This window comes from Meriones unguiculatus, chromosome 20, assembly GCF_030254825.1.
Source record: "Meriones unguiculatus strain TT.TT164.6M chromosome 20, Bangor_MerUng_6.1, whole genome shotgun sequence".
NCBI lineage: Eukaryota > Metazoa > Chordata > Mammalia > Rodentia > Muridae > Meriones > Meriones unguiculatus.
The window spans coordinates 27,392,515-27,418,232 of record NC_083367.1 but is presented as its reverse complement, the minus strand read 5'-3'; the positions used below and the strand labels follow the sequence as shown (position 1 = coordinate 27,418,232).

Below are 25,718 nucleotides of genomic sequence, written 5' to 3'. Positions count from 1 at the left end.
TTTTGTAGCAAACACTGTGTGGCAAATTATAGGAGGGCTTGTTTCCTGGTATTTGACCATCAAGGTGTTTTCATACCCTGAAGGTTATGGCAGCCTTGTCTGAAACTGTAGGCTCACTATGAACACTAAATACTGAGACTTTTTTGAGACAAATTTTCTTTTTTTTATTTTTTTTATTTTATTATTATTTTTTTTATCAGTTACATTTTATTAACTCTGTATCCCAGCCGTGTCCGATCCCTCATTCCCTCCCAGTCCCTCCCTCCCTCCCTCATCTCCACCGTGCCCCTTTCCAAGTCCACTGATAGGGGGACCTCCTCCCCATTCATCCGATCCTGTTTTATCAGGTATCTTCAGGACTGGCTGCAAAGCCCTCCTCTGTGGCCTAACAGGACTGCTCCTCCCTTCGGGGGTGGGGAGACCAAAGAGCCAGTCATTGAGTACCTGTTAGAAATAGTCCTTGTTCCCCTCACTTTGGGAAACCAATTGGTTACTGAGCTACCACAGGCTACATCTGAGCGGAGGTTCTAGGTTATATCCATACATGGTCCTTGGTTGAATGTCAGTCTCAGAAAAGACCCTGTGCCCAGATATATTTGGTCCTTGACAGATGGGATGTGCATTGAACCTATGACAGGAGTCTACTGAGCGCATCTGAAAGACTCTAACTAGCAGTGTGTTCAAAGCAAAGACTTATGACCAAACCTTTGGCAGAGTACAGGGAATCATAAGAAAGAAGGGGAGTTAGTCTGATGGGGAAAGGATAGGAGCTCCACAGAGACAAATTTTCAAATGTATCTCAAGCTGACCAGGAGCTTACTGTGTATGTAGCCTAGCCTACTTTTGAACTTGTGATCTGCCTGCCTCAGTCTGCTGTGTATCTGTGATTTAAAATATGTACCATTAACCCAGCAAAGAGGTATCTTGATGAGAAATATGAGCAAATTGGCTCCAGAGAAGTAAAGGGTACTTGATGTATGCCCATAGCAGTGAGGGGACAGGGTATGTGTACATTGTGTAAAAACATTCTTTTGTACTGAGAAAATCCCCAGGCACTTAATTCAAAATATCCAACCTCTTCACTGCTGTCTGCACACTGCTACATAGACAAAGACCAATGCTCCTAAGCGAGTCATTCACCTTAACAATACATGGGGTCCTATCAGGGAGCTCCTTGTTCTGACTTTTCTGAGTTCTTCATTCTTTACTGCAGAGGCCAGATGCTTAAAATATGACAAAAGAAGGGAGATGAAATGAAAAACAGTCTGTTGAACTGTTTTTTTTTTTCCTCCTGTTTATTCTCTGTTGGTGCTATCATTTCAGTGTAGGATTTAGCTACATTTTATTAAAGCAGCAAAATATTTATTCTGATGAGCAAATTTTATGAATAGCTTGAAACGGTAAGCTACACTTTAAGAATTAAGTCCTATCAATGTAAGCTAACATTAGGAAGGTCACTGCTAATTGCATGTATTTTGTGAGCTTGACTCAGTCTCGTGGAATGTGTTTTAAATAGTCGATAGGTTAACCACCTCAGTACTATACTCAGACACAGGAAACATCATTAACCCCAGTGTCTCTATAAGCTAAACACACAGGTTGATTTTCTAGTCAGATTAATAGAATAAATACATGTCAGAAACATTTTAAGGAGGAAGAATTTTTTTTTCATGATTTCAAAGGCAGGAAAGACAGCAAAGCTGGAGGTTTCTGGCAGGAGGAACTTGCAGCAACAACTTTTTACATCTTGATGGATCCAGGGAAAAGGAGTTTGGATGGAACCAGAAGTTGATTTTACCTCCATCTCCATGCCCTTTCTCTAGTGACTCACTTTTGCTAGCTATGCCATAGTGCCGAAGGCTCTGCCGTCTCCCAAAACAGCACCACCAGCTGCTGACTGAGTATTTGTTGAGGACATTACACATTCAAAGCTTAACAGTAGGTAATGGCCATTTGAATCCACCTCTGTTCTGTAAGTTGAGGGTGTAACTTTGAATGAATAGAACACAATAAATTGGATTAGTTATTTCAGGAATTGTATTGCTTGAAAAATTTGGAATTGAAACCTTGAACATAGTTGTGAAATGTAAGAGACAAACCTTTTTCCAAACCCCATTTAACCCCTGGATGTTTGTGTTAATTAAATTCAAGAAAATTCAAGAGAGTGAGAAACCTAAAACCCACTTTACCGAAACAAAGTAACGTTTTTCTAATTCAGAGCATGGAGTTTGTGAACAGAAAATAAATTCTTACCAGTATGATGCTGCTATTGTGTTTAGAATCCTGTGTTTCCTTTTCTTTCCATTAACCCTCACTGAGGGCTAAATGTGTGATGACATTTTAGGATGACTCAGAAACTCAGTGCTCCTGCTCTATCATTTTGCTCACAGCACACAGCCAGAACCCTTCCAAAAAAGCAGGCTTTCCACATCTACCCTTCCCATCCACTGACAGAGCTCAGGACTTTTCTATTCTTTTACCACAATATAAAACATATGGTTTACATTTTTATGAATTGTGACAAAACAGAAACAATCAACTCACTTCACTATCTCCTCAGATTGTATTCTTTTATAATAGGAGTGAGTTATTATCAACCCAGGTTCAAAACTGTGCTTATTGGATTATCTGACAATAACTAAAGTTACAATAAAATTATCTTTGACCTTGACAAATGATTGAAGTTTCTTGAATGCCACATATATAAAATAAGCTTTTAGAGATGTTAATAATGCAGTATATGTTCTACTTAATGAGTAGGGTGCACATTGACATTTCTGCAGTTCTCAATAGTTAAATATAACATAGGGCTGAAAATGTTTATTCTGCCATTAATTTGCTAAAATTTATTATATAACTAACTTTGATTTTTCATTTTTATTTTGAAGACTTATTGATAATTTTAAGCTGTATTGCTAAATTTCATCATCTTTAAAAGATTTTGACTGATTATGTTATTTTTTTCATTTTTTTTTCTTGTATTGAACATAGATTCTTTTCTCAAATGATATATAGTTTCCCCTCATTCTGCTCCTCCCAGTCCCCTCTCCTCTGCTTTCCCTCTGGATCCACTACTTTTCTGTCTCTCATTAGAAAAGAACAGGCTTCTAAGAGATAACAACCAAACATGACAAAATAATACATAATAAGATGAGACAAAAACTATTATATTGAAGTCGGACATGGCAACCTAACAGGAGAAGAGTCCTAACTCCTCTGTGTCTCTAGATTGTAACATGGTTATCATTTACTTAGCAACTGATATCTACTTATAAGCAAACATCTTCCTGGGTCTGGGTTACCTCTGTCAGGATACATTTTTTTTTTCTAGTACGATCCATCTTCCTGAAATTTAATGATGTCATTTTTTTAACAATGGCATAATATTCTATTGTGTAAATGTACCATATTATCTTTATCAGTTCTTCAGCTGAGGGACATCTAGGTTGTTTGCAGTTTCTGGCTATTACAAATAAAGCCTCAATGAACATGGTTGAGCAAATGTCCTTGTGGCAGGATGAGTGTCCTTTGGGTATATGCCCAAGAGTTCTATACCTGGCTCTTGATGTAAATCAATGACCATTTTCTGAGGAACCACTATATTGATTGATATAGTGGCTGTACAAGTTTGCATTCTCACCAACACTGGAGGAGTGCCTCCTTTCTTCCACAACCTCACCAACCCAATGTGTGCCTTGTGCTGTTAATCTTACTCATCCTGACAGGTGTAAGATGGAATCTTAAAGTAGTTTTGATTTGCATTTCTCTGATTGCTAAAGATGTTGGACATTTCTTTAAATGTTTAAGAAACTGCACTTGAGTTTCCTCTACTGAGAATTCTTGGTTTATATCTGTACTCATTGGATTATTTGTTTTCTTCATATCTAGATTATGAGTTCTTTGAATTATGTTGCCCGTATCTATGTTGATGTCTCTGACTTGGACTTGAGTTTCGTACAGTGTGGTAAATATTGATCTATTTTCATTCTTCTATATGCAGATATCCAGTTTGACCAGCAACATTTGTTGAAGATATTGCCTTTTTTCTAATGTGTATTTCTCACTTCTTTATAAAAAATTGGCCATCCACTTGTTTGTGGATTTATGTATAGGGCTTAGACTTAATTCTATTGATCAAAATGCCTGCTTGTATGCCAATACCATGTGGTTTTTATTACTATAGCTCTGTTGTAGTACAACTTGAAATCAAGAGTAAGGATAACACCATTTCTGTTCTTCTTTGGGACTGTTTTAACGATTCTGGTTTTCTTGGTGTTTTTTTTTTTTATTTTTTATTTTATTTTTTTTTTTTTACATATGAATTTGAGAATCATCCTTCTAAGGTCTGTAAAGATTTATGTTGAAATTTTCATGAGGATTGAGTTGAATCTGTTAATCCATGAAAATGGGAGATCTTTCCATCTTCTGATATCTTCTTAAATTTCTTTCTTCAAAGATCTGAAATTTTTTATTATACAGGTTTCTCACTTGTGGGTGGTTAGTGTTATCTCAAGATATTTTACATTGTTTGAGGCTATTGTAAATGGTATTATTTCTCTGATTTTTTTTTCTCGGTTCATTTGTCATTTGTTTTGGGGAGTTAATTTTGTATCTAGCTACTTTGCTGAAAATATTTATCAGCTGTAGGAGTTCTCTGGTATGATTTTTAGAGTCATCTACATATACTATGATATCATTTGCAAATAAAAAGGTAGTTTGACCTCTTCCTTTCAATTGTATCCTCTTGATCTCCTTCAGTTGTCTTATTGCGCTAGCTAAGATTTCAAATAATATATTACATAGATGTGGAGAAAGTGGACAATCTTGTCTTATCCTTAATTTCAGTGAAATTCCTTTGAGTTTCTATCCATTTAATTTGATGTTGGCTTTAGGATTCCTATAAATTCCCCTTATTATGTTTAAGTATGTCCCTTGTATCTATCCCTGATCTTTTCAGGACTTTTATCATGAAGGGATGTTGGAATTTGTCAAAGGCCTTTTCTTCATCTAATGAGAGTATCATATGTTTTTCTTTCAGTTTGTTTATATGGTTAATTGCATTTATTGATTTTATTTTACTGAATCATACCTGCATCTCTGGGATAAAGCCTATCTAGTCATCATGGATGATAGTTTCCCTGTGTTCTTAGATTCAGTTTGAAAATACTTTATTGAATATTTTGGCATGTATGTTCATCAGGGAAAATGGTTTGTAATTACCCTTTTTTGTTGAGTATTTATATCATTTGGGTAACAGTTTAACTCTGTCCTTATAAAATGGCAATAACTGTTCCTTCTCTGTTTTGTGGGATAATTTAATGAGTATTAGCGTTAACTCTTCTGTGGAAGTCTGGTAGAATGCTGTGCTAAAACCATCTGGCCCTAGGCATTTTTTAGTTGGGAGAATTTTAATGACTGCTTCTGGTTCACCATGGGTTATAGGTCTATTTAAATAGTTTACTGATTTTGATTTAATTTTGGTAAGTGGTACTCATCAAGAATAATATCCCCTTCCCCTGCCCCCTTTTTTAAAATTTTTCTATTTGGTGGAGTATTTTTTTAAAGTATGTCCTTATGATTCTGTGGATTTCCTTGGTGCCTGTTGTTATGTCTCCCTTTTTGTTTCTAATTTTGTTAATTTAGATAATAATCTCTCTGCCTTTTAGGTAGTTTGGATAAGGGTGTGCTTATCTTTTTTATTTTCTCAAAAAACTATCTTTGTTTCTTTGATTCTTGTAAATAATAATAATAGCCTGTAAATAATAATGGCATAAAATTACTGTATTCTAGTTCCATTTATTTGCCTGCAAATTTCATGATTTCCTTGTTTTTAATAGGTGAGTAGTATTCCATTGTGTATGTGTACTACAATTTTTGTATCCATTCTTCTTGAGGGACATCTAGGTTGTTTCCACATGGTGGCTATTATAAATAAAGCTGCTATGAACATAGTTGAGCAAATGACCTTATTGAATAGTGGGGCACTGTTTGGGTATATTCCCAGGAGTGGTACAGCTGGATCTTGAGGTAGTGCTATTCCCAATTTTCTGAGAAAGCATCAGATTGATTTCCAAAGTAGTTGTACAGGTTTGCACTCCCACCAGCAATGGAAGAGAGTTCCCCTTTACCTACATTCTCTCCAGCATATGCTGTCACTTGAGGTTTTTATCTTAGCCATTCTGACAGGTGTAAGATAGAATCTCAGAGTTATTTTGATTTGCATTTCCCTGATGACTAAGGATGTTGAGCATCTCTTTAAATGTTTCTCTGCCACTCCTTTTTTGAGAATTCTCTGTTTAGCTCTGTAGCTCATATTTAAATTGGATTATTTGGTTTGTTAGTGTCTAATTTCCTGAGTTCTTTATATATTTTGGATATTAGTCCTCTATCGGATGTAGGCTTGGTGAAGATCTTTTCCCGCTCTGTAGGTTGTTGTTTTATTATACTTTACAGAATAAAACATTGTGTCCTTTGCTTTACAGAAGCTTTTCAGTTTCATGAGGTCCCATTTGTTAATTTTAGATCTTAGAACCTGTGCTGTTGGTGTTTTGTTGAGGAAGTTGTCTCTTGTGCCAATGTAGTAAAACCTCTTCCCCACTTTTTCTTCCAACAGATTTAGTGTGTATGCTTTTATGTTGAGATCTTTGATCCACTTGGTCTTTAATTTTGTGCAGGGTGATAAATATGGGTCTATTTACATTTTTCTACATGTGGATTTCCAGTTAGACTAGCACCATTTGTTGAAGATGCTATCTTTTTTCAAATGTATGGTTTTGGCATCTTCTTCAAAGATCAGGTGTCCATAAGTGTGTGGGTTTATTTCTGGGTCTTCCATTCAATTCCATTGATCCACCTGCCAATTTCTATGCTAGTACCATGCAGGTTTTATTACTGTTTCTCTGTAGTACAGCTTGAGATTAGGAATGAAGATCTCTGATCACTCATCCCTGAAGGTGCAGCCTTGCCAGGCCACAGAGGAAGAGGATCCAAGCAATTTTGATGAAACTTAAGCTATGGGCAGATGACAATGGTGGAGAACCCTCTCTTTCAGTGGACTAAGGGAAGGGGATTAGGGGAAGAGGGAGGCAGAGTAAGAGTTGGAGAGTTGAGGGAAGAGACTTCAATAGAGATATATAATGAATAAATTGTGAAGAAAAAACTTTCTAAAAAAGAATTTAAAAAACTACTATATTCTGTCCTTGTAAAAATAATCACTATTAGCCAGGCATGTGGTGCATGCCCATAATCTCAGCACTCAGGGAAGAATACTCAGGTGGATCTCTGTGAGTTCAGGGCCAGCCTGGTCTACAAAGTGAGTCCAGGATAGCTAAGGCTATACGGAGAATACCTGTCTTGAAAAAACAAAAACAGAAAGTAATAACCTCTATCAGAGGAAGTAGTGTAGGTTCTGCATGAAAATTAAGAAAGGCAAGGCCACTTGACCCTCATAGTTTTTAAATGATAGTAGCTAAGCTTTTGAAATAAACACTCTCAACATAATGTGGAAAACAACTGAAAGTCTAATATCTTCTAGCAAAGCTGGAGTCCTGGAACACCTCCATATTGGGAGTACAAAACAACTGTTTGAACTTGTCCCACCATTTTCAGTATAGATCTGACAGGTCATTGCAGGGATGGATTGTCTCGCTCCATGATATTTTGTCTCAGTTTGGCAGGCTTGAACAGCCATGAGTGAGCTGAATATTTGGATATATTTTCTGTCTAATTCTTGGACTGTAAGAGCACAGTCTGTGCTTGGCTGAGGGGACCATTAGGTCTCCTATGCATGACTTGTAGATGTGACATGGGTTTCCATAATACATGGTGGCTTCAGGTGGTTGAATTTCTTTTGTGACACTGTTGGGCTTTGAATAGAAGAGTACTCTTAAGGCAAAGAACAGGCTCAATGGCCTTTGTAACTTTTTTCAGAAGTCTCAAAACACTATGTCTTTAGCATTTCATTGGTCAAAGCAATCACACACCCCTTTTCAAATTTGAGCCAGGGAGCAAAGACTTCAGTGATTCACTGGGATGGATGCCAAAGAATATGTGATATATTTTAAAATAAACATAATGTATACAAAATAAAGCAAACAAAAACTTGTTAAACCAAATAAGTATTTTATGCGATAACATATGAACATGTGAAACTGAAGCCCAAAGCCCAGATTTTTGTAACATTTGCAACTTGACTTTAGCTGACCTTGTGTCTTCCCTGTATCATGTTTTCTTTTTGTTAAAATAAACACTTCATTTTAAAAAATCCATGATGCTTTGACAAAGGAGGATATGAATATAGTTCATTTGATTTTGTTTGTCTGTTGGTGTGTATGATTACATTTCAAAATTCACTTGCAGATTATGAAGTGCTGAAAGGTTGTTTATATTATCAAAATACCACTCATTTGTCACATGAAAACTGAAGAGCAGACCTAGGTAAATAAATGTCTCTTTTTTTTTGCTGACGTTAGTGAATTCAATATTTTTTTTTTACTTTGTCATATTTAAAACATCTACTTCTACATGAGTGTCCTAAATTGGTTTGATTTGGAAAAAAAGTAAAGGTCAATGTTTCTGCATTTTGGTAGTTAGGTTATAGATTAACCTACAAAGGCATACTGTTTCTCCTTCTTCTCCATGGGACAAGCTGCTGTTGCATGGACCAAAATGCCCTGGAGCTTTGAATTACAGAAGTGTTTGCTACTGTCATATACTTTACTGAAGCAAGTACGTTAAGTACTGAACATGAAATTGGAAATGTTTTATATTAGTTATTAGTGTCCCTGGGAGCCTTCTAACTGATAAGACTAGGCCCAAGCATTTTCACATTGCAAGATCTAAATGGAGCTCAATGAGGGAAATTGATGGCAAGCCTGACATTTAATGAGACATAAAAGCTTTTGACTTTGACCTTGAGATGTGATTTGGTATTTATGATGCAAAATGGCTTGCCTTCTTCCAAGGAGAGAAGCATCTGGTCTGCTGGAAAGGGTTTTCATTAAGAAACAAGAAATCTAAAAACCACCAGAAACCGGATATAAAAATCAAGTACAAAATCAACTGCAAAGTCCAAGTCAGTGGGTGAAAGTTCACAAGACACAAGAAGGTAGCCCCCCACCGAGCAAGCAGTTGCTGTGGTGGTGTGAAAGAGCATGAAGAAAAAAGTCTCCCAAGCTGCACAAATATTTGTATCCCCATGAGAGTGTGAGAAAGTGCATTTCATGTTGTGATTGATAGCCAGGCTTTCCTGGCACACTTTGAACTCTTAGCGGGAACTGTGAGTGCCCTGAGGGGCTGTCTGCTTTTGTGTGTCAAGAACTCTGTTTTGTTAGAAAATAGTAAAGAACGCTGCTTGTACTTCCTTTGTTCTTGAAAAGTACCTATAGTTTATGGGAATTAAGTAACTTAGAAAAAAAATCCCAAACTTATCCATACATCTTACAGTAAATGCTCAGCTTTACTTAGAAACTGACTGTTGCTTTTCTTCTTGTTCTTCTTCATCCTTGTTCTCTTCCTTCTTCACTATTTTTATCTTTCTTATCTTTTTTATTGCTAGGAATGACATAGGCTGAACCACTTAATAATATACATGTGATTAAATATGCAGATCCTGACAAGACTGGTTTGAGTTTGTTTGGATGGTTGGTTTTGTCTTTGAGACAGGGTCTCAGTAAGTAGCCATAGCTAGCCTCTTGGACTGAGATCCACCTGCCTCTTCCTCTGAAGGGATGTCCCTGAAAAGCCTTTTATTCTAATAAGGGGAACGACATGACAGAAAGTCTAAAGCACCATGTAGCACATTTAATGAGAGGTAGTGAGTTCTGCATGATCAAGAATTCTCCAGGTAAACAAGAGGTCCACAGCTGGCTCTATGACCTCCCCCTACCCCAAGGAAGGAGTAGCCTTGCTAGGCCACAGAGGAGGACATTGCAGCCAGTCCTGAAGAGTTCTGATAAGCTAAGATCAGATGGAAGGGGAGGAGCACCTCCCCCGTCAGTGGACTTAGAGAGGGGCAGGGAGGAGATGAGGAAGGGAGGGTGGGATTGGGAGGGAATGAGGGAGGGGGCTACAGCTGGGATATAAAGTAAATAAACTGTAACTAATATAAAAAAATAAAAATTAAAAAAAAGAGGTCCTAAGAACTGCACTGAAGTTGTGTGATCTAAGGAGCATGAGGTTTCTAGCCATAAAAACTTAAATTCCATGTCAGCCAAGTCAAGTGTAATTAAAGTTGTCAGATAGTGAAGTTGTACTCGTACAAGATCAAGCCAGCAGAAATCCCAACATGGATGGGTGAGAGTTACGAAGCCCCACCCCTTATAGAAGAGCTGTTGGGGATTGGTGGATATGAAGGTCAACACATGCGCACTCTGGCAGTACTGAGCAGAATCAGTGGGTCCAAACAAACCAAACCAAAACAGCACATGAAACTGGGAAGAAGTGAGGAGTGAGTAAATAAGAAAAGGAGTATAGGTGGATATGCTTAACATATATTATATGCATGGGTACATTTTTCAAATATTAAAAAATAGTTCTTTAAAAAAATACATACAAATACTCCCCAGAAATATTCAACAGATCTCAGAGCAAACAGGAAAATTGTTGAAATTCGCACACAAAGGATGATGATTTTAAAGTTCAATGCCCTAACAAATAAATAAATAATAAATAAAATTGTTCCGAGCCATAGTTCAGAGAAATGCTCAAACTGAGGCATCATAGCTGCTCTGTTTTGGATTCTCGTTCTATATGTTGGATTTTTGTGTCTACTCAGAAGCAAGTAACTTATTTTTTAAATAACAGAGGTAACTAAGCACTCCTATTCCCAGGGAGGCATTTTCTTATATTGTCTGAACCAGCCATACGGAAACTCTTTTAGAATTTATGAATGTATTTTGAAAGTACTGTTTGTAAAAGCCGTTTTCTGGTTTGAAAACAATGACATTCTGAAGATTTACAAATATGCTACTTCATTCAAAAGTTCTAGATACAAATGCTGATTTTTTTTCTCAACATTTTTAAGGGGAGTTATTTCATCTGATAAAATAATTAAATAATAAATCTATATTTTGAGTTAGTTTAATATTTATATTTCTTTATATGACTTCATACATATGCATGCATACATACACTATATATATATATTTCCTTTTTTTATTTAAAAAATTAATTTTCCCAAAGTCACAGAGTAAACATATGGACTACATTTAGACAGGGAGTAATTCTTTACATTTATAAATATTTAATTTATTTATTTGTATTTATTTTACTTATTTATTTGTATTTGTGCATATATGTCCCTCTGCTCTACACATGTTTTAGCTCTAAAGTCTTAGAGCAGGTTGCATGAAGCTTATTACTATCCTAGTGCTATATAATAGACCTCGCAAAATATTTCTTCTATCAAATAAGCATTCTATATTAATCAATTAATTGTAAAGCTATCAGGAAGGAATTGCAAGTCCTACTGATGTCAGATCTAGTCCCACATCCCAGACAGATAGAGCTCTGTTCCCACACCTGAGGTACAGCTTCCTTCACTGCATCTCAGGCAGTTCCAGGTATTAGATGTTAATTTTTTTTCCCTAACAAACCATTGTTTATTTTCTTTTTTTATTAATTACACTTTATTCACTTTGTATCTCCCCATAAACTCCCTCTCTCTTCCCCTCCTAGTCTCACCTCCCCTCCCCCTTTCCACGCATGCCCCTCCCCAAGTCCACTGATAGGGGAGGTCCTCCTCTCCTTCCTTCTGATCCTAGTCTATCAGATCTCATCAGGAGTGGGTGCATTGTTATCTTCTGTGGCCTGATAAGGATGCTCCCCGCTCAGGGGGAGGTGATCAAAGAGCAGGCCAATCAGTTCATGTCAGAGGCAGTTCCTGTTCCCATTACTATGGAGGCCACTTGGACAATGAACTGCCATGGGCTACATCTCTACAGGGGTTCTAGGTTATCTCCATGTATGGTACTTGGTTGGAGTATGAGTCTCTGGAAAGACCGCTGTGTTCAAATTTTTTGGTTCTGTTGCTCTCCTTGTGGAGTTCCTATCCTCTCCAGATCTTACTATTTTCTACTTCTTTAGTAAGATTCCATGCACTCTGCCCAACAGTTGGCCATAAGTCTCAGTATCTGCTTTGGTAGTCTGCAGGGCAGAGCCTTTCAGAGGCCCTCTGTGGCAGGTTCTTAACTTGTTTCCTGTTTTCTTCTTCTTCTGATGTTCATCCTCTTTGCCTTTCTGGATAGGGATTGAGCATTTTAGCCGAGTCCGCCCTCTTGATTAGTTTCTTTAGGTGTACAGATTTTAGTAGGTTTATCCTATATAATATGTCTAGATGACTGAGTATATACCGTGAGTGTCTTTCTGCTTTTGGGATAGCTCACTCAGGATGATCCTTTCCAGTTCCCACCATTTACCTGCAAATTTCATGATTTCCTTATTTTTCACTGCTGCGTAATATTCCATTGTGTAGATGTACCACAATTTCTGTATCCGTTCTTCAGTTGAGGGGCATCTGGGTTGTTTCCAGTTTCTGGCTATTACAAATAAAGTTGCTACAAACATGGTTGAGCAAATGTCCTTATTGTGTACTTGAGCCTCTTAATTTTAGGAAGGATTTTTTAAAAAGTATGCCTCCCATGACATTTTCTGATACTGGCTCTGTGTTCACAGAATAAACAGCAATTTCCCTTCTTATCATACATGATAAATGTGCCAGGAAACAAGCCTTTTAAAGTCTTCCCCTTTTGAGGTTAAGTACGTGAATTACTTTTCTAGCCCCCTTGTACAGCTGTCAGAGCCATCAGCATCCCGGCCACCCTTCTTTGAATGAGCTCTAATTTGTCAGCTGTCCTTTGAAATGGGGGCGTGAGTAATTGCCCTTGGAGTTCTCTACGTGCTCTGACAAGCTACAATGCGGGAGCACCACTGCTTTCTTAAGTCTGTGTACTTGCTGTCTTCCTAACTCAAAACTTATATGGCTTGCCCACAGATCACAATGTACTGCAGATGTATTTACGACTTATAAAATATGTACTGGGTGCTGAGACTTACATTATCATCCTACTGTGTAGAAACTGGCCAAAGAGACTAGCATAAAGTTGATTTATAGGTGTGAATGTTTAAATGGCTTAAATATTGATTTTTCCTTCTTCAACTTCTGATCAAACTTTCTAAATGATAAAAGTTCCTTCTCTTTAAGACTAATGCTTTTTGGTTTGCCAGTCAGCAGTAGAGTAGGCATAAGCCAGCCTAAACCACTGGAATGTATTTTCTTTGGTTTTGTTTTAGGACTAATAAAGATAAGAATAGAGAAACCCATAGAGACATGTTTTAAAAACTGCTGCTCAGGGGAGCCCAACTTTATCTTGTTCTTTGTGCTCTCTCTATATATATTATATATTGAAATGCTAGATGGTTGTGAATGCTATTAAAATTCAGCAGATATTTATGCTGGGTCTATTGTCTGTGAAATGCTTTTGCCAAGTACCACAGGGAAACATTAAGACACGTGTGAGAGCTGAGCCCTCCATCACTATGATCTCCCAGAAACCCTAAGAATAAAAAAAAAATGCTTAGAATCATGAGATAGATATCGTTGCCATTAGGGCTTAAATGAGAACCCTTTGTAGAATTTTAGTTTGGAACATGACACTACAATGATATGGCCAAGCCATTCATTTACTATGTACGTGGTGCCAAGTGAAGGACTCCATGTGCGTTTTCTCATTTTATTATTAAAATAAACTCCTAAGGGAGGAGCAGTTCAGGTCATATTAGTGAAAAATAACTGAACCTCTGAAAGCATATGTGAATTTCCCAACAAGCACACATCACAGAAAGGCAGAGTCGGAATCCCAAACTAGGAAGTTAAAGCTCCAGGAATGAGCACATCTGTATGAGATATATCTAAGACTCTTATATTAATAGACATATCAGACCACAGTCACAAGGCTGCCCATTTATTCTGGAAGAAGACACTTGAATGTCCTTTATTGGCCTGTTGAGTCTTCTATGGAGTATGACTGAGTACCACCTGAACCTCTTGGATTCTTATCTTCTAAAATTCACAGCCAGCTCCTAGTGCCCTAAGAAAGAATCACCTGCAGAGTTTATGAGTTAGGAGGGGAGAGGAAATGAAATAGTAGTGGATCCGTACCATTTAGAATCGAATCAAAACACTGTCAGCTTTTACAGAAAACATTAACCCCTCTTTCAAAACACACTAACTCTGAGCAATGTAAAGTGAAATAGCCGCACACTATCCAAGATAATAAATATCCTTAAGTCAAAAAAATCCCTAAACAGTGAGATTAAAACTCTCCTCTGAAAGGAAAATAACACCCCTCTCTCTCCTTCCCTCCCTCCCTGCTTGCCTCCCCCACCAGTATTCCGGTAACATTTTAAAGGATTGTACGTCTAGTTCTTACTCATTTGTCATTTATGTTACAACAATAAAACCGTTTATTCTTAACTTAATATAACTTGGGTTAAAATGCACTCTGTTGTTCTAACCAGCATGAATGTGGTCTCTCATAAACACACAGATACGATTTTCTTTGCAGAGATCTTGAAAAAATTTAAGCCCTAGTCAAAAAAACAAAACCGCCTAGGTATATATAAAATATATTTTATGGTTTATTTGATTAGATTATGTTTTACATGTATTTTGTCTAGGAGTTTTTGCACATAAATTAAGCGAGCTTGTAGCAGGAGTGCAAGCAGAATGTTCTATCCACCCATAAGTTGATGGAAAGTGAACTGCTGTTGCAAAGACCTTGTTTCTGACTCCAAACCTGAGAGCACAGAAGAGCTTTTTAATTATTATTATTATTTTTACAATTTATTCACTTTGTAGCTCAGTTGTAACCCCCTCCCTCGTCTCCTCTCGGTCCCACCCTCCCTCTCTCCTCCTCCATGTTTTCTCTTCCCTACTCCACTGATAGGGGAAGTCCTCCCCTACTGTCTGACCCAAGCCTATCAGGTCCCATCAGGACTGCCTGGATCCTTTTCCTCTGTGGGCTAGCTGCGTTGCCCCACCAGGGAGAAGTGGTCAAGCCTGCTTCTTGATCACAGAACAGTTTTGTGAACTTGGCTGCTACGCTTACATCTGTTGAGAGTCTACTCTTTCAGCCCAAGATTTTATCAGTGTATGTCACAAAACAGCAACAGTTCTCTGAGTTAGGACACTGTAAGGGAACAGGAAGTGTTAATTTACTGTATGGGATGTTTTCTTTCTTTCTTTCTTTCTTTCTTTCTTTCTTTCTTTCTTTCTTTCTTTCTCTCTCTCTCTCTCTCTTCCTCCCTCCCTTCCTTCCTTCCTTCCTTCCTTCCTTCCTTCCTTCCTTCCTTCCTTCCTTCCTTTCTCTCTCTCTCTCTCTCTCTCTCTCTCTCTCTTTCTTTCTTTCTTTCTTTCTTTCTTTCTTTCTTTCTTTCTTCTTTCCTCAAGTCTTGATCATCTTCTGTGCTGTGTCCAGGTAAATAGGTTTGCAGGTCATTGATACTTTCTAGAGCCCTCAATTAAATCTATAAATGAGGTAAAGAAACACTGCCCTGTGTTTCTTTACACACTAAGATGTACCCACCGGATGTCCTCTTATAGGAGAACCACCAAGAGTATGGTTTTGAATTACAGCCAAAAGTATTGTGACCTGGCAAAATTTATAATCACATTATAGTTGAATATAGTTGAGTGTATATACCATGTAATTTGGTCTTGGTTTGTGACATGCAACAGAAAAATGGATGAGAAATGTGTCCATAGGATCATAAATTCACCAGTATGTGCATGGGACATAATTATCCATAAGAAACATAGAAGAAAATATAATTAGTGAATGTCCGGTGAGATGAGGTAAATTTCAAGCAAAATAAATTTAGTGTGGTCTGCCCGTGTGCTTCAGTGGTCTGGCAATTCCCTCACTATTAGTTACGTCAAGAACTATCTCTGGTCATCAACCCTAGAACTCTGCCCTTGCTCTAGTCACATGCAACATTTTTACCACTACTTTGTATTTTCAAATTTTAGATGCTGCCAGATATTGAAGAATATAAAACTATCACATTGGACTTATTATAGTAGTGATATCTTTAGTAAAGTTCTCGAAGTTAGTTTTTGGCTCTTCCCGTTCTAATTGATGAAATGAAAGGAGCTATTGTGGAAGAAAACAGTGTTAGAACTTTGCATGAGTTATTAAAAAGTAAAGGAAAATAAGAAAGTAATGGATCCAAGGGATAAAGAAAAGAAGTAGGAAAGCAAGCAGGTAGGAAATGGAGAAGAAAGCCACAAGTGCAGCTGGGAAGAATACCTTCTCCAACTTTGTTCTTCTTTAATATAATACTTCACTAACTCTTCAAATATTTACTCAGTATATTTTAATTGTATCCATACCCTAATACTTCAAAAGGTACCCCTACTTCACTAACCACAATCTTGTGTTCTCTGAGAGAGATACAGATAGACAGAGAGAGAAAGAGACAGAGATAGACACAGAGAGAAAGAGAGAGAGAGAGCATGTGTGTGTGAGAGAAAGAGAGCACTGAATCCAGTTTGTGTTGCCCAAATACTCCTGGGTATTGGGCTGTCCTAGAAGGTGGTGAAAATACCACCATCAATGGCACCCTTAAAGAAAACTAACTGTCCCCATTGTTAATTGCCAGAAGGTCCTCAGTTAGGCATAAGACTTGGATCCTCACCTCACCTCACCCACTTCATTCTGAGATTTTTAACTGGCTTGAGTTTGCGCAGGTGTCATGCATGCTGTCAAAACTGCTGTGGTGAGTTCATGTGTGCAACTACCCTGTTCTCCCAGAGAGCACAGTTTCCTTTAGGTCATCTACCACTTCTGATCTTTAGGTTTCTGCCTCCTCTTCCACAATGATCACTGAGCTTTGAGAGAGGGGGCATAATATAAATATCTCACTTATGGATCAACATTTTGCAGGGTTTTTTTTTTTCTCTCTCGGTATGTTGACTAGTTGCGTTCTCCATCTACTAATAAATGAATGAATGAATGAATGAATGAATGAATGAATGAATGAATGAAAGTTTCTCCACCCAAGACTGAGCTGCACTAACCCACTTGTATAGGGATAAACCATTGGATGTTGGTTTAATACTCTACCCATTTAGTGGAACAATGGTAATAAGTTCTGCCATCTGGCCTATGACCTGCCTTCGCTCTTGTTCTCAGCCCATAAAATACTACAAGGTATTGGATCCACCTCATGAAACAGACCTTAAATACAAACATAAAGTGGTTTGTTATGCCCAAAGTAGTCTTTACCAGCTATATATCTGGTAAATATTCAGTATTTAGACTACACAGAGAACGCAAAAGACTAAATATTATGAGTGGGGGGAAGCATCTCAATTAAAAATTGAGCCACGGAACTAAATGCAAAGTTCTCAAAAAACAAGGTGGCAATGGCTGGAAAAATACTTAAGAATTCTCGGCATTTCTTTTTATGTATGTGTATGTTTTAAGAAACTTTTTGATAGCTTCAATGATCCTTCCCCATTTTGTTCCTTGTCTACCTGCTCTTCCACCCCACCTCTCATTCCAGTCATATTAATCCCCCTTTATATCACTCCATTCTATCTCTTTTCCCTTGAAAGCCCTCTCCCCTGACCCCTGGCTTCTTACTATTTTTATTATCTCTGTGGGTATTCCAAATGAATAACACATATCTGAAGATCCAAAGCTAACATCACATATGGGGAAAAAAACATATGATATTTGTTTTTCTGAGTCTGGGTTATGTCACTCAGAATGGTCATTTTTTATTTCATCCTTTCACCTATGAGTTTTATGATTTTGTTTCTCATCAGAGCTGAATAATATTTCATTGTGCATATATATATATATTTACATAGTGATGGATATCTAGGTTCTTTTCTATTTTGTGGACATTGTGAATAGAGCAGCAATGAGCATGGATGATCCAGTATCTCTGCAGTAGGAGGCATAGTGCTCTGGGTAGATGCCCAAGAGCAATATAGCTGGGTCATGTGGAGATCTATTTCTAGCTTTTAAAACTATAGACAGGTCCTAAATATATATATACATACATATACATAAGAGAATTTAAAAGGAGTTACCCTATAATTGGGTAACAGTGCCCTAGCATACTCTACAGATTAGAAAATAAAAATCTCAGTACTGACACCTCTTTTGTATTGATGGCCAGTGAGGTTGGTTCCAGACACCACTAATTACTGCAAGCTATTGCATTGTCTCTTAGTTATCCTCCTGAGCCTGATCCTAAGACTCTTTTACTAAAGACAGCATATACTTGAACCATAAAATGGAGAAATCTAGCTTGTACTGACCTGGATTATGCCTCCTGGCTAGCTTTTATAGTATAGAAAGAGTCTATGTAGGCTACCAGAGAAGAAAAGTAACCCTTACCTAGATTCAAACTCTGTGGGCTACAGTAATGACTATAAATGCCTACTGATGTAGAAAAGGTATGGAGCCTGTGGTAGCATCCAGCTTTCTTCCTATAGAAACTTTATACGGTGAGGGTGAGGTCTCTTGCCTTCTAAACCAATGTTTCTAGAATACATCATCTCTTTTTGGCAACCTCAGGACCGAGTCAGTTTTCTCTATGTTAAAATGTGACATGTTCTTTATTCTGTTTTGTTGATCCTGAATCTATAAGTTAATACCCTCTGCCTTGTTTTATGCTGATACTTAATACTTTCTGAAAAAACAGTGCTCCTAGTTCAGTGTGATAAATGTATGGAAGGCTACAACCTTGGAATTATAAGTGGACTGAGCATTGAACACATGCAGTGTCAACACTTATATAGGAGAAGGAGATACCTTTTCAGAATTTTAGTCTAAGTGTTCAAAATCTAGAAAGATGAATCACTTGCCCTGTCTGTGGTACTAAATGGAAACGGACAGCTATGTTTAATTTACCTGGCTCAGTATGACAAAGCCTTTTACTCATTTCATTTTACTATAGTCCTCTTGAAATATTGGCTCTGGTAAGGCAGAAGCAAATATTAGGTTTTATGCTCCATCTCCTGGGAAAACATTGATGATGATATGACATCCGAGAAGCGAGTATCCCTAGCTTATTTCCAGAGAAGAATTTCCTCTTCAGGTGCTGTGTCTTCAGTAGTGTATCCTATCCCACAGTCCCTCAGTCTGTTCTTCTTGAGAGTCAGTAGAATAAACACAGACACAACCATATACCCAATACTTTGGTAAGGTCAGTTTTATGAATTAGCTTCAGCCTTTTCAGGAAAGGAGAACTTTCCTGCTTGATTCAATCTTTAATACAAAGTGTGCCATGCATGCCATGTTGCTATGCTAGACAGGCATGCCATATTGCATGGAAACAATTCTACTTTCAAACAAGCTGATTTTTCCAATGAAGGTAGAATTAAAGCAGATGCTCATGGGGAAAAAAGCTATCTGTAGCGTTCTGTTCTTAATGGTGTGAGGCTGAAGACTGGAGAGTGTGGGATTTAGCCCCATACGACATCCTGGAATAGAAGTGTGTTTCTCTTTCCAGAGGGAAATTCATTCTCCACTTGGTGGCTGAATCTCCGTGCAGAATTTCCTCAGGAAATACAGAGAAAAAAAGTTAAAAGCTAAGTTACAGTTTCACAGAATGGTGTATTATCAATAAATTGGCTTTTCTTACTATGGAAGACATACCATCATCCATGTCTTAGATGGTCTAATCCCCCCAGCACATAGAATAAGCATGTCGAAGTCAGTCAAGAGTGCCCTACTTCTACCCGTGAAAAGCTATGTTCTCTCTCTAGCCCATGGAAAGAGAGAAAGAGAATGTTCCTAAGTCATGGGAGGAAATTAGGTCTCCTATTGACTTATGACAGGCTTGGTAAAATGATGAAAATCAACACTGTTCCCCAAATGAACCAGTTTGAAAGTTCCAAAGATAGAATCTATAAATGAGTTTTAGAAAGCTCCAAATTATGGAAAATTAACTCCATCAAATACACGTTTTCTATGACTCTCTTCTTTTGTTGACCTAGTCAGTGGATGCTAATGGCTGGGTTTGGGACACAGGTGGAACTATTCTAGAATCCTTCAACTCTATTACTCATGATTTTTTATAATGATTTTTTACTGCACTTCGGAATGATTAAAAAATGTTTTTCCTTAGAAAAGGCTGTTGAGATATTAACCAAGCAAACAGAAAAGTATTTGAGCTACTAAAAAACAAACAAACAAAAACTATAGGGATTTTATAAGGAACTCTTTAGCAAGAACATTCTAATGTGAAAAGCATTTAATGATGTAAAAATATATTAGGCTGCATAAAAAATTACTAAGTTCAAATGCACCATTTGCCGGAACCCAATAATGTAGGTTGAAAAATGATCAAATTTCACTCTTAGGAAGATTCAAGTAAGGAGTTAAAGTTGGGTATATTGACCATTTAAGACATTATCACAGGATCATTTAGTTTACAACTCTGAGTTCAGTTATGTCACCCCCAAATCCACATGCCAAAGTCCCCATCACCTCAGACTATGTTCCAAATTGGAATCTTTTCTGTATACCTCCTGCTGAATGTCTTTATTAATTTAGAAAACACTAAATAATTCAGTTTTCTTTGAGATATTAATAGAAATCAGTTGCAGCCTTTTTAGCCTCTCACTGATATCTAGCTGATTTAAACAAGCTAGCTATGCTGGGTGCTTATCCTAATAGAAAGAAAATGAATTTATTCCCCATTACTTATAACAATGCCAAGTCCAGGCAGATATTTATTATTTTATGTATGGAAAGACATTAGAGTAGTGCGGTTCTCAATAGAGCGGGGGAATAAACGTTTTCTGAATTTCAGTCCCTCCAGAGTACCGTGTAATGAGCTCCTCTAAACCAAAGCTGAGCTGCAATGTAAAATCCTGTTTAATGAGCCGTAGCAAGTTCTGTGTGGCCCCAATGGGACAACTCCAAGGGATCAGGGCTCCTCCTCCTCCATCCCATGCCTCCCAAGGAAGTGCCTTCTGGCCACGGTCTGCCAAGGAAGGACAAAGAGAGCCCAGGTCAGCGAAGTAGGGGCTGTGCATGTCAACACAAAGCAAACCACAGAATACAAATCATCAGCTTTGTTCTAGGAATGTCATTGTTTAGAGTGCCAGGATAGAATTTTTAAAGGCCTGCCACATTTTCATTGAATCTGTCACTCACAGATGTAGTCTTGATTCCTGCCCTATAAAATGATCTTGTGTTCCATTTAAAATATATATATATATATATATATATATATATTACAAGGTTAATGTCAATTTCAGAAGATGTAGGCATCGAGCATATGTTAAAAGAAATGGAGTTTGCTTAAAGAAAAAGACGTAATAACATCTATTCAAACCAGCTTAGCTGATTACACAGGCAAAAGTAGACCCGTTCAGGCAGTTCTGATTGAATTTACATGTAAATATTGCAGCTAAATGTTATTTTTCCTTGACCAACAATGTTTCTCAGCTTAGCTCATCGTCTGTGTAAAGTGCCTTTCAAATGGAAGAACATCTCTGTTGAATGTATTCTCAGTCACTGAACATAAGTACCTGTAGGGGTAGACAGAAACTGTCCAGTTTGACACTGATCCTTCTCTGTTTGGGGATTCTAAAACTAAAACTACACACTAAGAAGATGACAGGGAATCCTGTGATTGGTTCCACGGAGCCTCGCCTGTTTTACCAAGCCTGCATTCCTGCAAGAATAATACATGAATTTTTATTTATGTCAAGCTTGCTGCTGATGTGCAAAGGTTCATATAAAGGTTATTCCTACAGAAATGTCTATCGTCTCCACTTTGTACTCTAGTGACTGCTGCTTCTTCCAAGTATTGCCTTCTATAACAATAAAGGGATTTTAAAATAGTCCATAAAAGGTTATTCAATAAACCGTCTCCTGTGCTCAAGTTATTATGCATCTCTTCTCTTCTAGCTCTCAGCTGTAGGAGGACAATTGTCATTTACCATCTCATATGACCTCGAAGAAGAGGAGGACGATCTAAAAAACACCCTTCAGCTGATGATTATCTTAGAGGTAGGAAAATTAACATGTCACTTTATAATCATATGCTATCTCCATGTTACCTGGGGTCAATCATGCAGCTTTTAATTGGTTGGCTGACATAGATTTACATACTATGAAAGAAATTACACCTTAGCAATCTGATACCATGCCCATGTTTCAATGGGAAACATGTCTAGAAAATAAAGATAAAAAATAAAAAACAAATTAGTTCTGATAGCAATGGAGAGCATTTGGAAACATTTTGGAATCTAAATTTCACACATGGTCATATTTTGCACTTAGCATGTTATATGAGCCATGTTTAGGTAAGTACTAATTTATGTAATATGTTATATTGTAGATTTTGTTGTTTGCTTTTTTATGTGTTCAAAAGGAGAGATGGTAATTTGCTTGTTGAGCTGTTGGTATCCCCTGACTTCAGAATCTTACTCTAGAAAGAAAAAAACATACAAGAGAAGCTGCATGTAGGAACTAGAAGGTCTTGCATGATTCCAGATGCTGGACACAGAAATGTGCTCGGAGCTCTTCCTCCCCTGCACTGCCATGACGCATTCTCCAGTCAAATACATACCATGGGCATTCATATGCATTACATGTTAGTGGTTCCAAATAAAAGGTGCTGACTGAGCTGAAGGCTCTGTTCTTGCCCTGAGTCTTCTCTGCTTATGAGTCAGTGACAGGATGACAACATGACTCTCTCAGAGAGAATTTCTTTCTGAATTGAGTGAAGTGGTTTAGACTTCATATATACATAAAACCACATGCATATCTTGTAATTCCTTGAAGATAAAAGGAGTCCTCTTTAAACATGAAGATTGAGAGATGATGTATTGTTAAAATGTTAAATGAAGACAAATGATTTGAGTGCCCTAAGTAAATGTAAATGATTCTTATGATGCTGCTGTCCTATTTTGAAGATAAGCGTGCATATTTTTCCTTACATAGAAGTCAGAAATCTTTTAACCTATATCTGAATGAAAGTTTCCCTCCCTGATGTCCTCTCATTCTTATTTATTTCTGCCATAAATATATGATATTATCATTCTTTCAAAAAGTCAAACTGTTTGTAACAGTGTAACAGCGTATTCATATGAGACATCTATTGTTTTAGTTAACGGAGAAAGCAAGTTCATGCAAATTCACAAAGGCAGACTTTGTAATGAAGGAGATGAAGACTGCTCTTCATGCTGCCTTGCTGTTGCTTCGTGTATAGCAGAAATATGCTGCATGATGGGGAAAACTGAACTTAAGTTAAAACTCCATGAGGATAACCTGAAGTAGAGAATACAAACTCTGATGACCTTTCTGATTTTTGTACCTTGCTTGAAATTTTATCTATGTTTACTTTCTTTTTTTCCCCTTTAGGGAAATAACTTGAGGATCAGTACAGCCTATAAGGAGGTGTATTTAGAACCATCTGAAGAACACACTGAGGAGATATCACTCAAAGAAGAGTCCTTTACCATACATGGAACAAATTTACCAGTCAGTAGAAAAGATTTTATGACCGTGCTTGCAAATTTGGAGAGAGTCCTCATGCAAATCACATACAACTTAGGGATGGATGCCATCTTCAGGTAACATCTAGAACTCCATCTCCTAGCCTTCAAATGAGTATGAGTATCTGGGAAAAAAAAACAAAAAACAAAAAACAAACAAACAAAAAACAACAACAACAACAAAAAAAAGGTATGCAAGAAAAGCTCTTTAAAAGGTCTATGTTTGTAGCCTCAAGTAAAAAATAAACATAAGTTCTGGTTTCCAAAGGCAATAATATGCAGCCTTTTAAAAGATAATTTAAAATTTAAATGTTGAGAACAATGTATTGGACTTTTAATACTGATGAATCCCCTACAGTTTTGGCAGAGCATGTGGTAATGACTCCCTATTGAGAAACAAAAAGACAGGTTAAAAAAAATGACATCTCAGATGATGAAATATGGAAGATATGTGATTTCAGGGTGCTCATATTCAGAAGTTTGCAAAATATTTTTTCTATTAATCAATTAACTAGTTTTTAATAGTATTCATATTTTAATAAGAAATACAAGCTTCTTTGTTTACATAATTACACATCTCTTTATAAAACACTGTTGCACTATAATAGACTCATTGTATAAAGAAAAGGGTGGGAGATTTTTGGAGCTTAAATAAGGTCTATTTATCATGGTAAATGATTGGTATTTGTGGAACACTGATTTTAAGTGCAAAATGCCCATAACAATGTTTATCTCCTCCTTCAGGGGTGTGGTTAAAATGATAAACTGCTTTAACTTGGACATTTTCAAAAATTAGTTCCTTCTTAGTATCCATATATATATATATATATATATATGTGTGTGTGTGTGTGTATGTATATATACAGAGAGAAAGAACCCTGACTCGAGCCAAATTTGATCACAGAAGCCTGACTGGAAGCGCACATGTTGTTTAGAAATAATGGTACACTGTCCGATAAAATTTTTATTTCAGATATATTGGACTATGCTTTTCCTCATTTTTCTTTATTCAGACAGTAACACAAGGTATCATTGTACCTCACTCTCAATCAAATTGAGTTAGAAGATCAAGTTTGGCGCCACACGGACAACTGGTATACCTTTCTTCAGAGCACTATCTCCTACTCTGTATTTTTCAGTTATAGATTCTACCCCATTATTCGCTAGCACTGCTGATTTTGTCTTTCACTTGTAATATTTCAACAAAGTACAATCATCATTACCATTTCCCAAAGGAGGGAGCTGCAGATTCATAAACAAAGCTATTTCCAAACAATGCACCTCTTTTGCATAGGCAATTCTGCTAGGAGCTGGGTTGAAGTGCTATCAAGATGAGAAGCAGCACTTTGTAATTAATTATGTTTTTTTTCCCCCATTTAGTAAATAGAGATTGTCATGATGTTTAAACAGTATAAAGAAATGAGTCCTCCAGCTTTCAAAGTGAATGACAACCAAATTGACAAAAAGTGGCTGGAGGGCTTCTTTATTTTGTCACATTGTTGCTCAGGCTACTTAATTCAAAGGTGCTTCCTGCTGATTTATGTTAGACCGTTTCAAAGTCTACCCATCTTAAAATCATTAGTTCTATGTAAATCCTTTTTGAGGTTCTCTCTGAACTTACAAATGTAGTCATGGATTGTGGCTATGTGGACTGACTTAAAAGCTCACGAAATAGATGACTGCCCTTGTCACCCTTACTACTAAAGTGTTGTGTTCCAAGGAGTGGAGCCAATGTCAGACTGATGCTCCAGCCCATTCTAGGGGAGCTGAAAGTCAGCATGTATCCTAAATCAGTAAGCTTGTCATATTTTATTTATCTCTGATCTGCCAGTAGATTGATTCATATTTGTAAAACATTGCTTGCATTGACTTCAACCTGTTTTGCACAGTAGGCTCCCGAGTTGGTATACCACTTGTGTGCACAAGGAAATTGAAGATATTGCAACAGCAATTCATATTTAGACTTACTGAAGGGTAGTTATCTCAGCAAAATGGGCTTAGGTTTGTCCCGTTACACGGTTAGGTGGAGATGCATAGGGAATTGAGCTGTAGGTCAAGGATTTTGACTCCTGGTTCCAACACAGCTATTTAATAGTTGTAAACATGGATATGGCTTTGACCTCTTTGTACTTCAGTCACTTCATTTTTGAAAGAAGGAAGACAATTGCCTTGCCAACTTCCAAAGGTC

The 25,718-nt window shown here is 37.2% G+C and overlaps 1 protein-coding gene across 1 annotated transcript in view; it reads left to right on the top strand.

The window, feature by feature from the left end:
- The window catches only part of Lama2 (laminin subunit alpha 2), a 591,463-nt gene that overhangs the window by 306,511 nt on the left and 259,234 nt on the right, over nucleotides 1-25,718 (top strand). Inside the window, exons 13-14 of the mRNA XM_060373445.1 lie at nucleotides 21,939-22,040; nucleotides 23,397-23,608. Of these exons, the coding sequence (XP_060229428.1) occupies nucleotides 21,939-22,040; nucleotides 23,397-23,608 (314 nt within the window). The remainder of the gene's footprint in view (nucleotides 1-21,938; nucleotides 22,041-23,396; nucleotides 23,609-25,718) is intronic.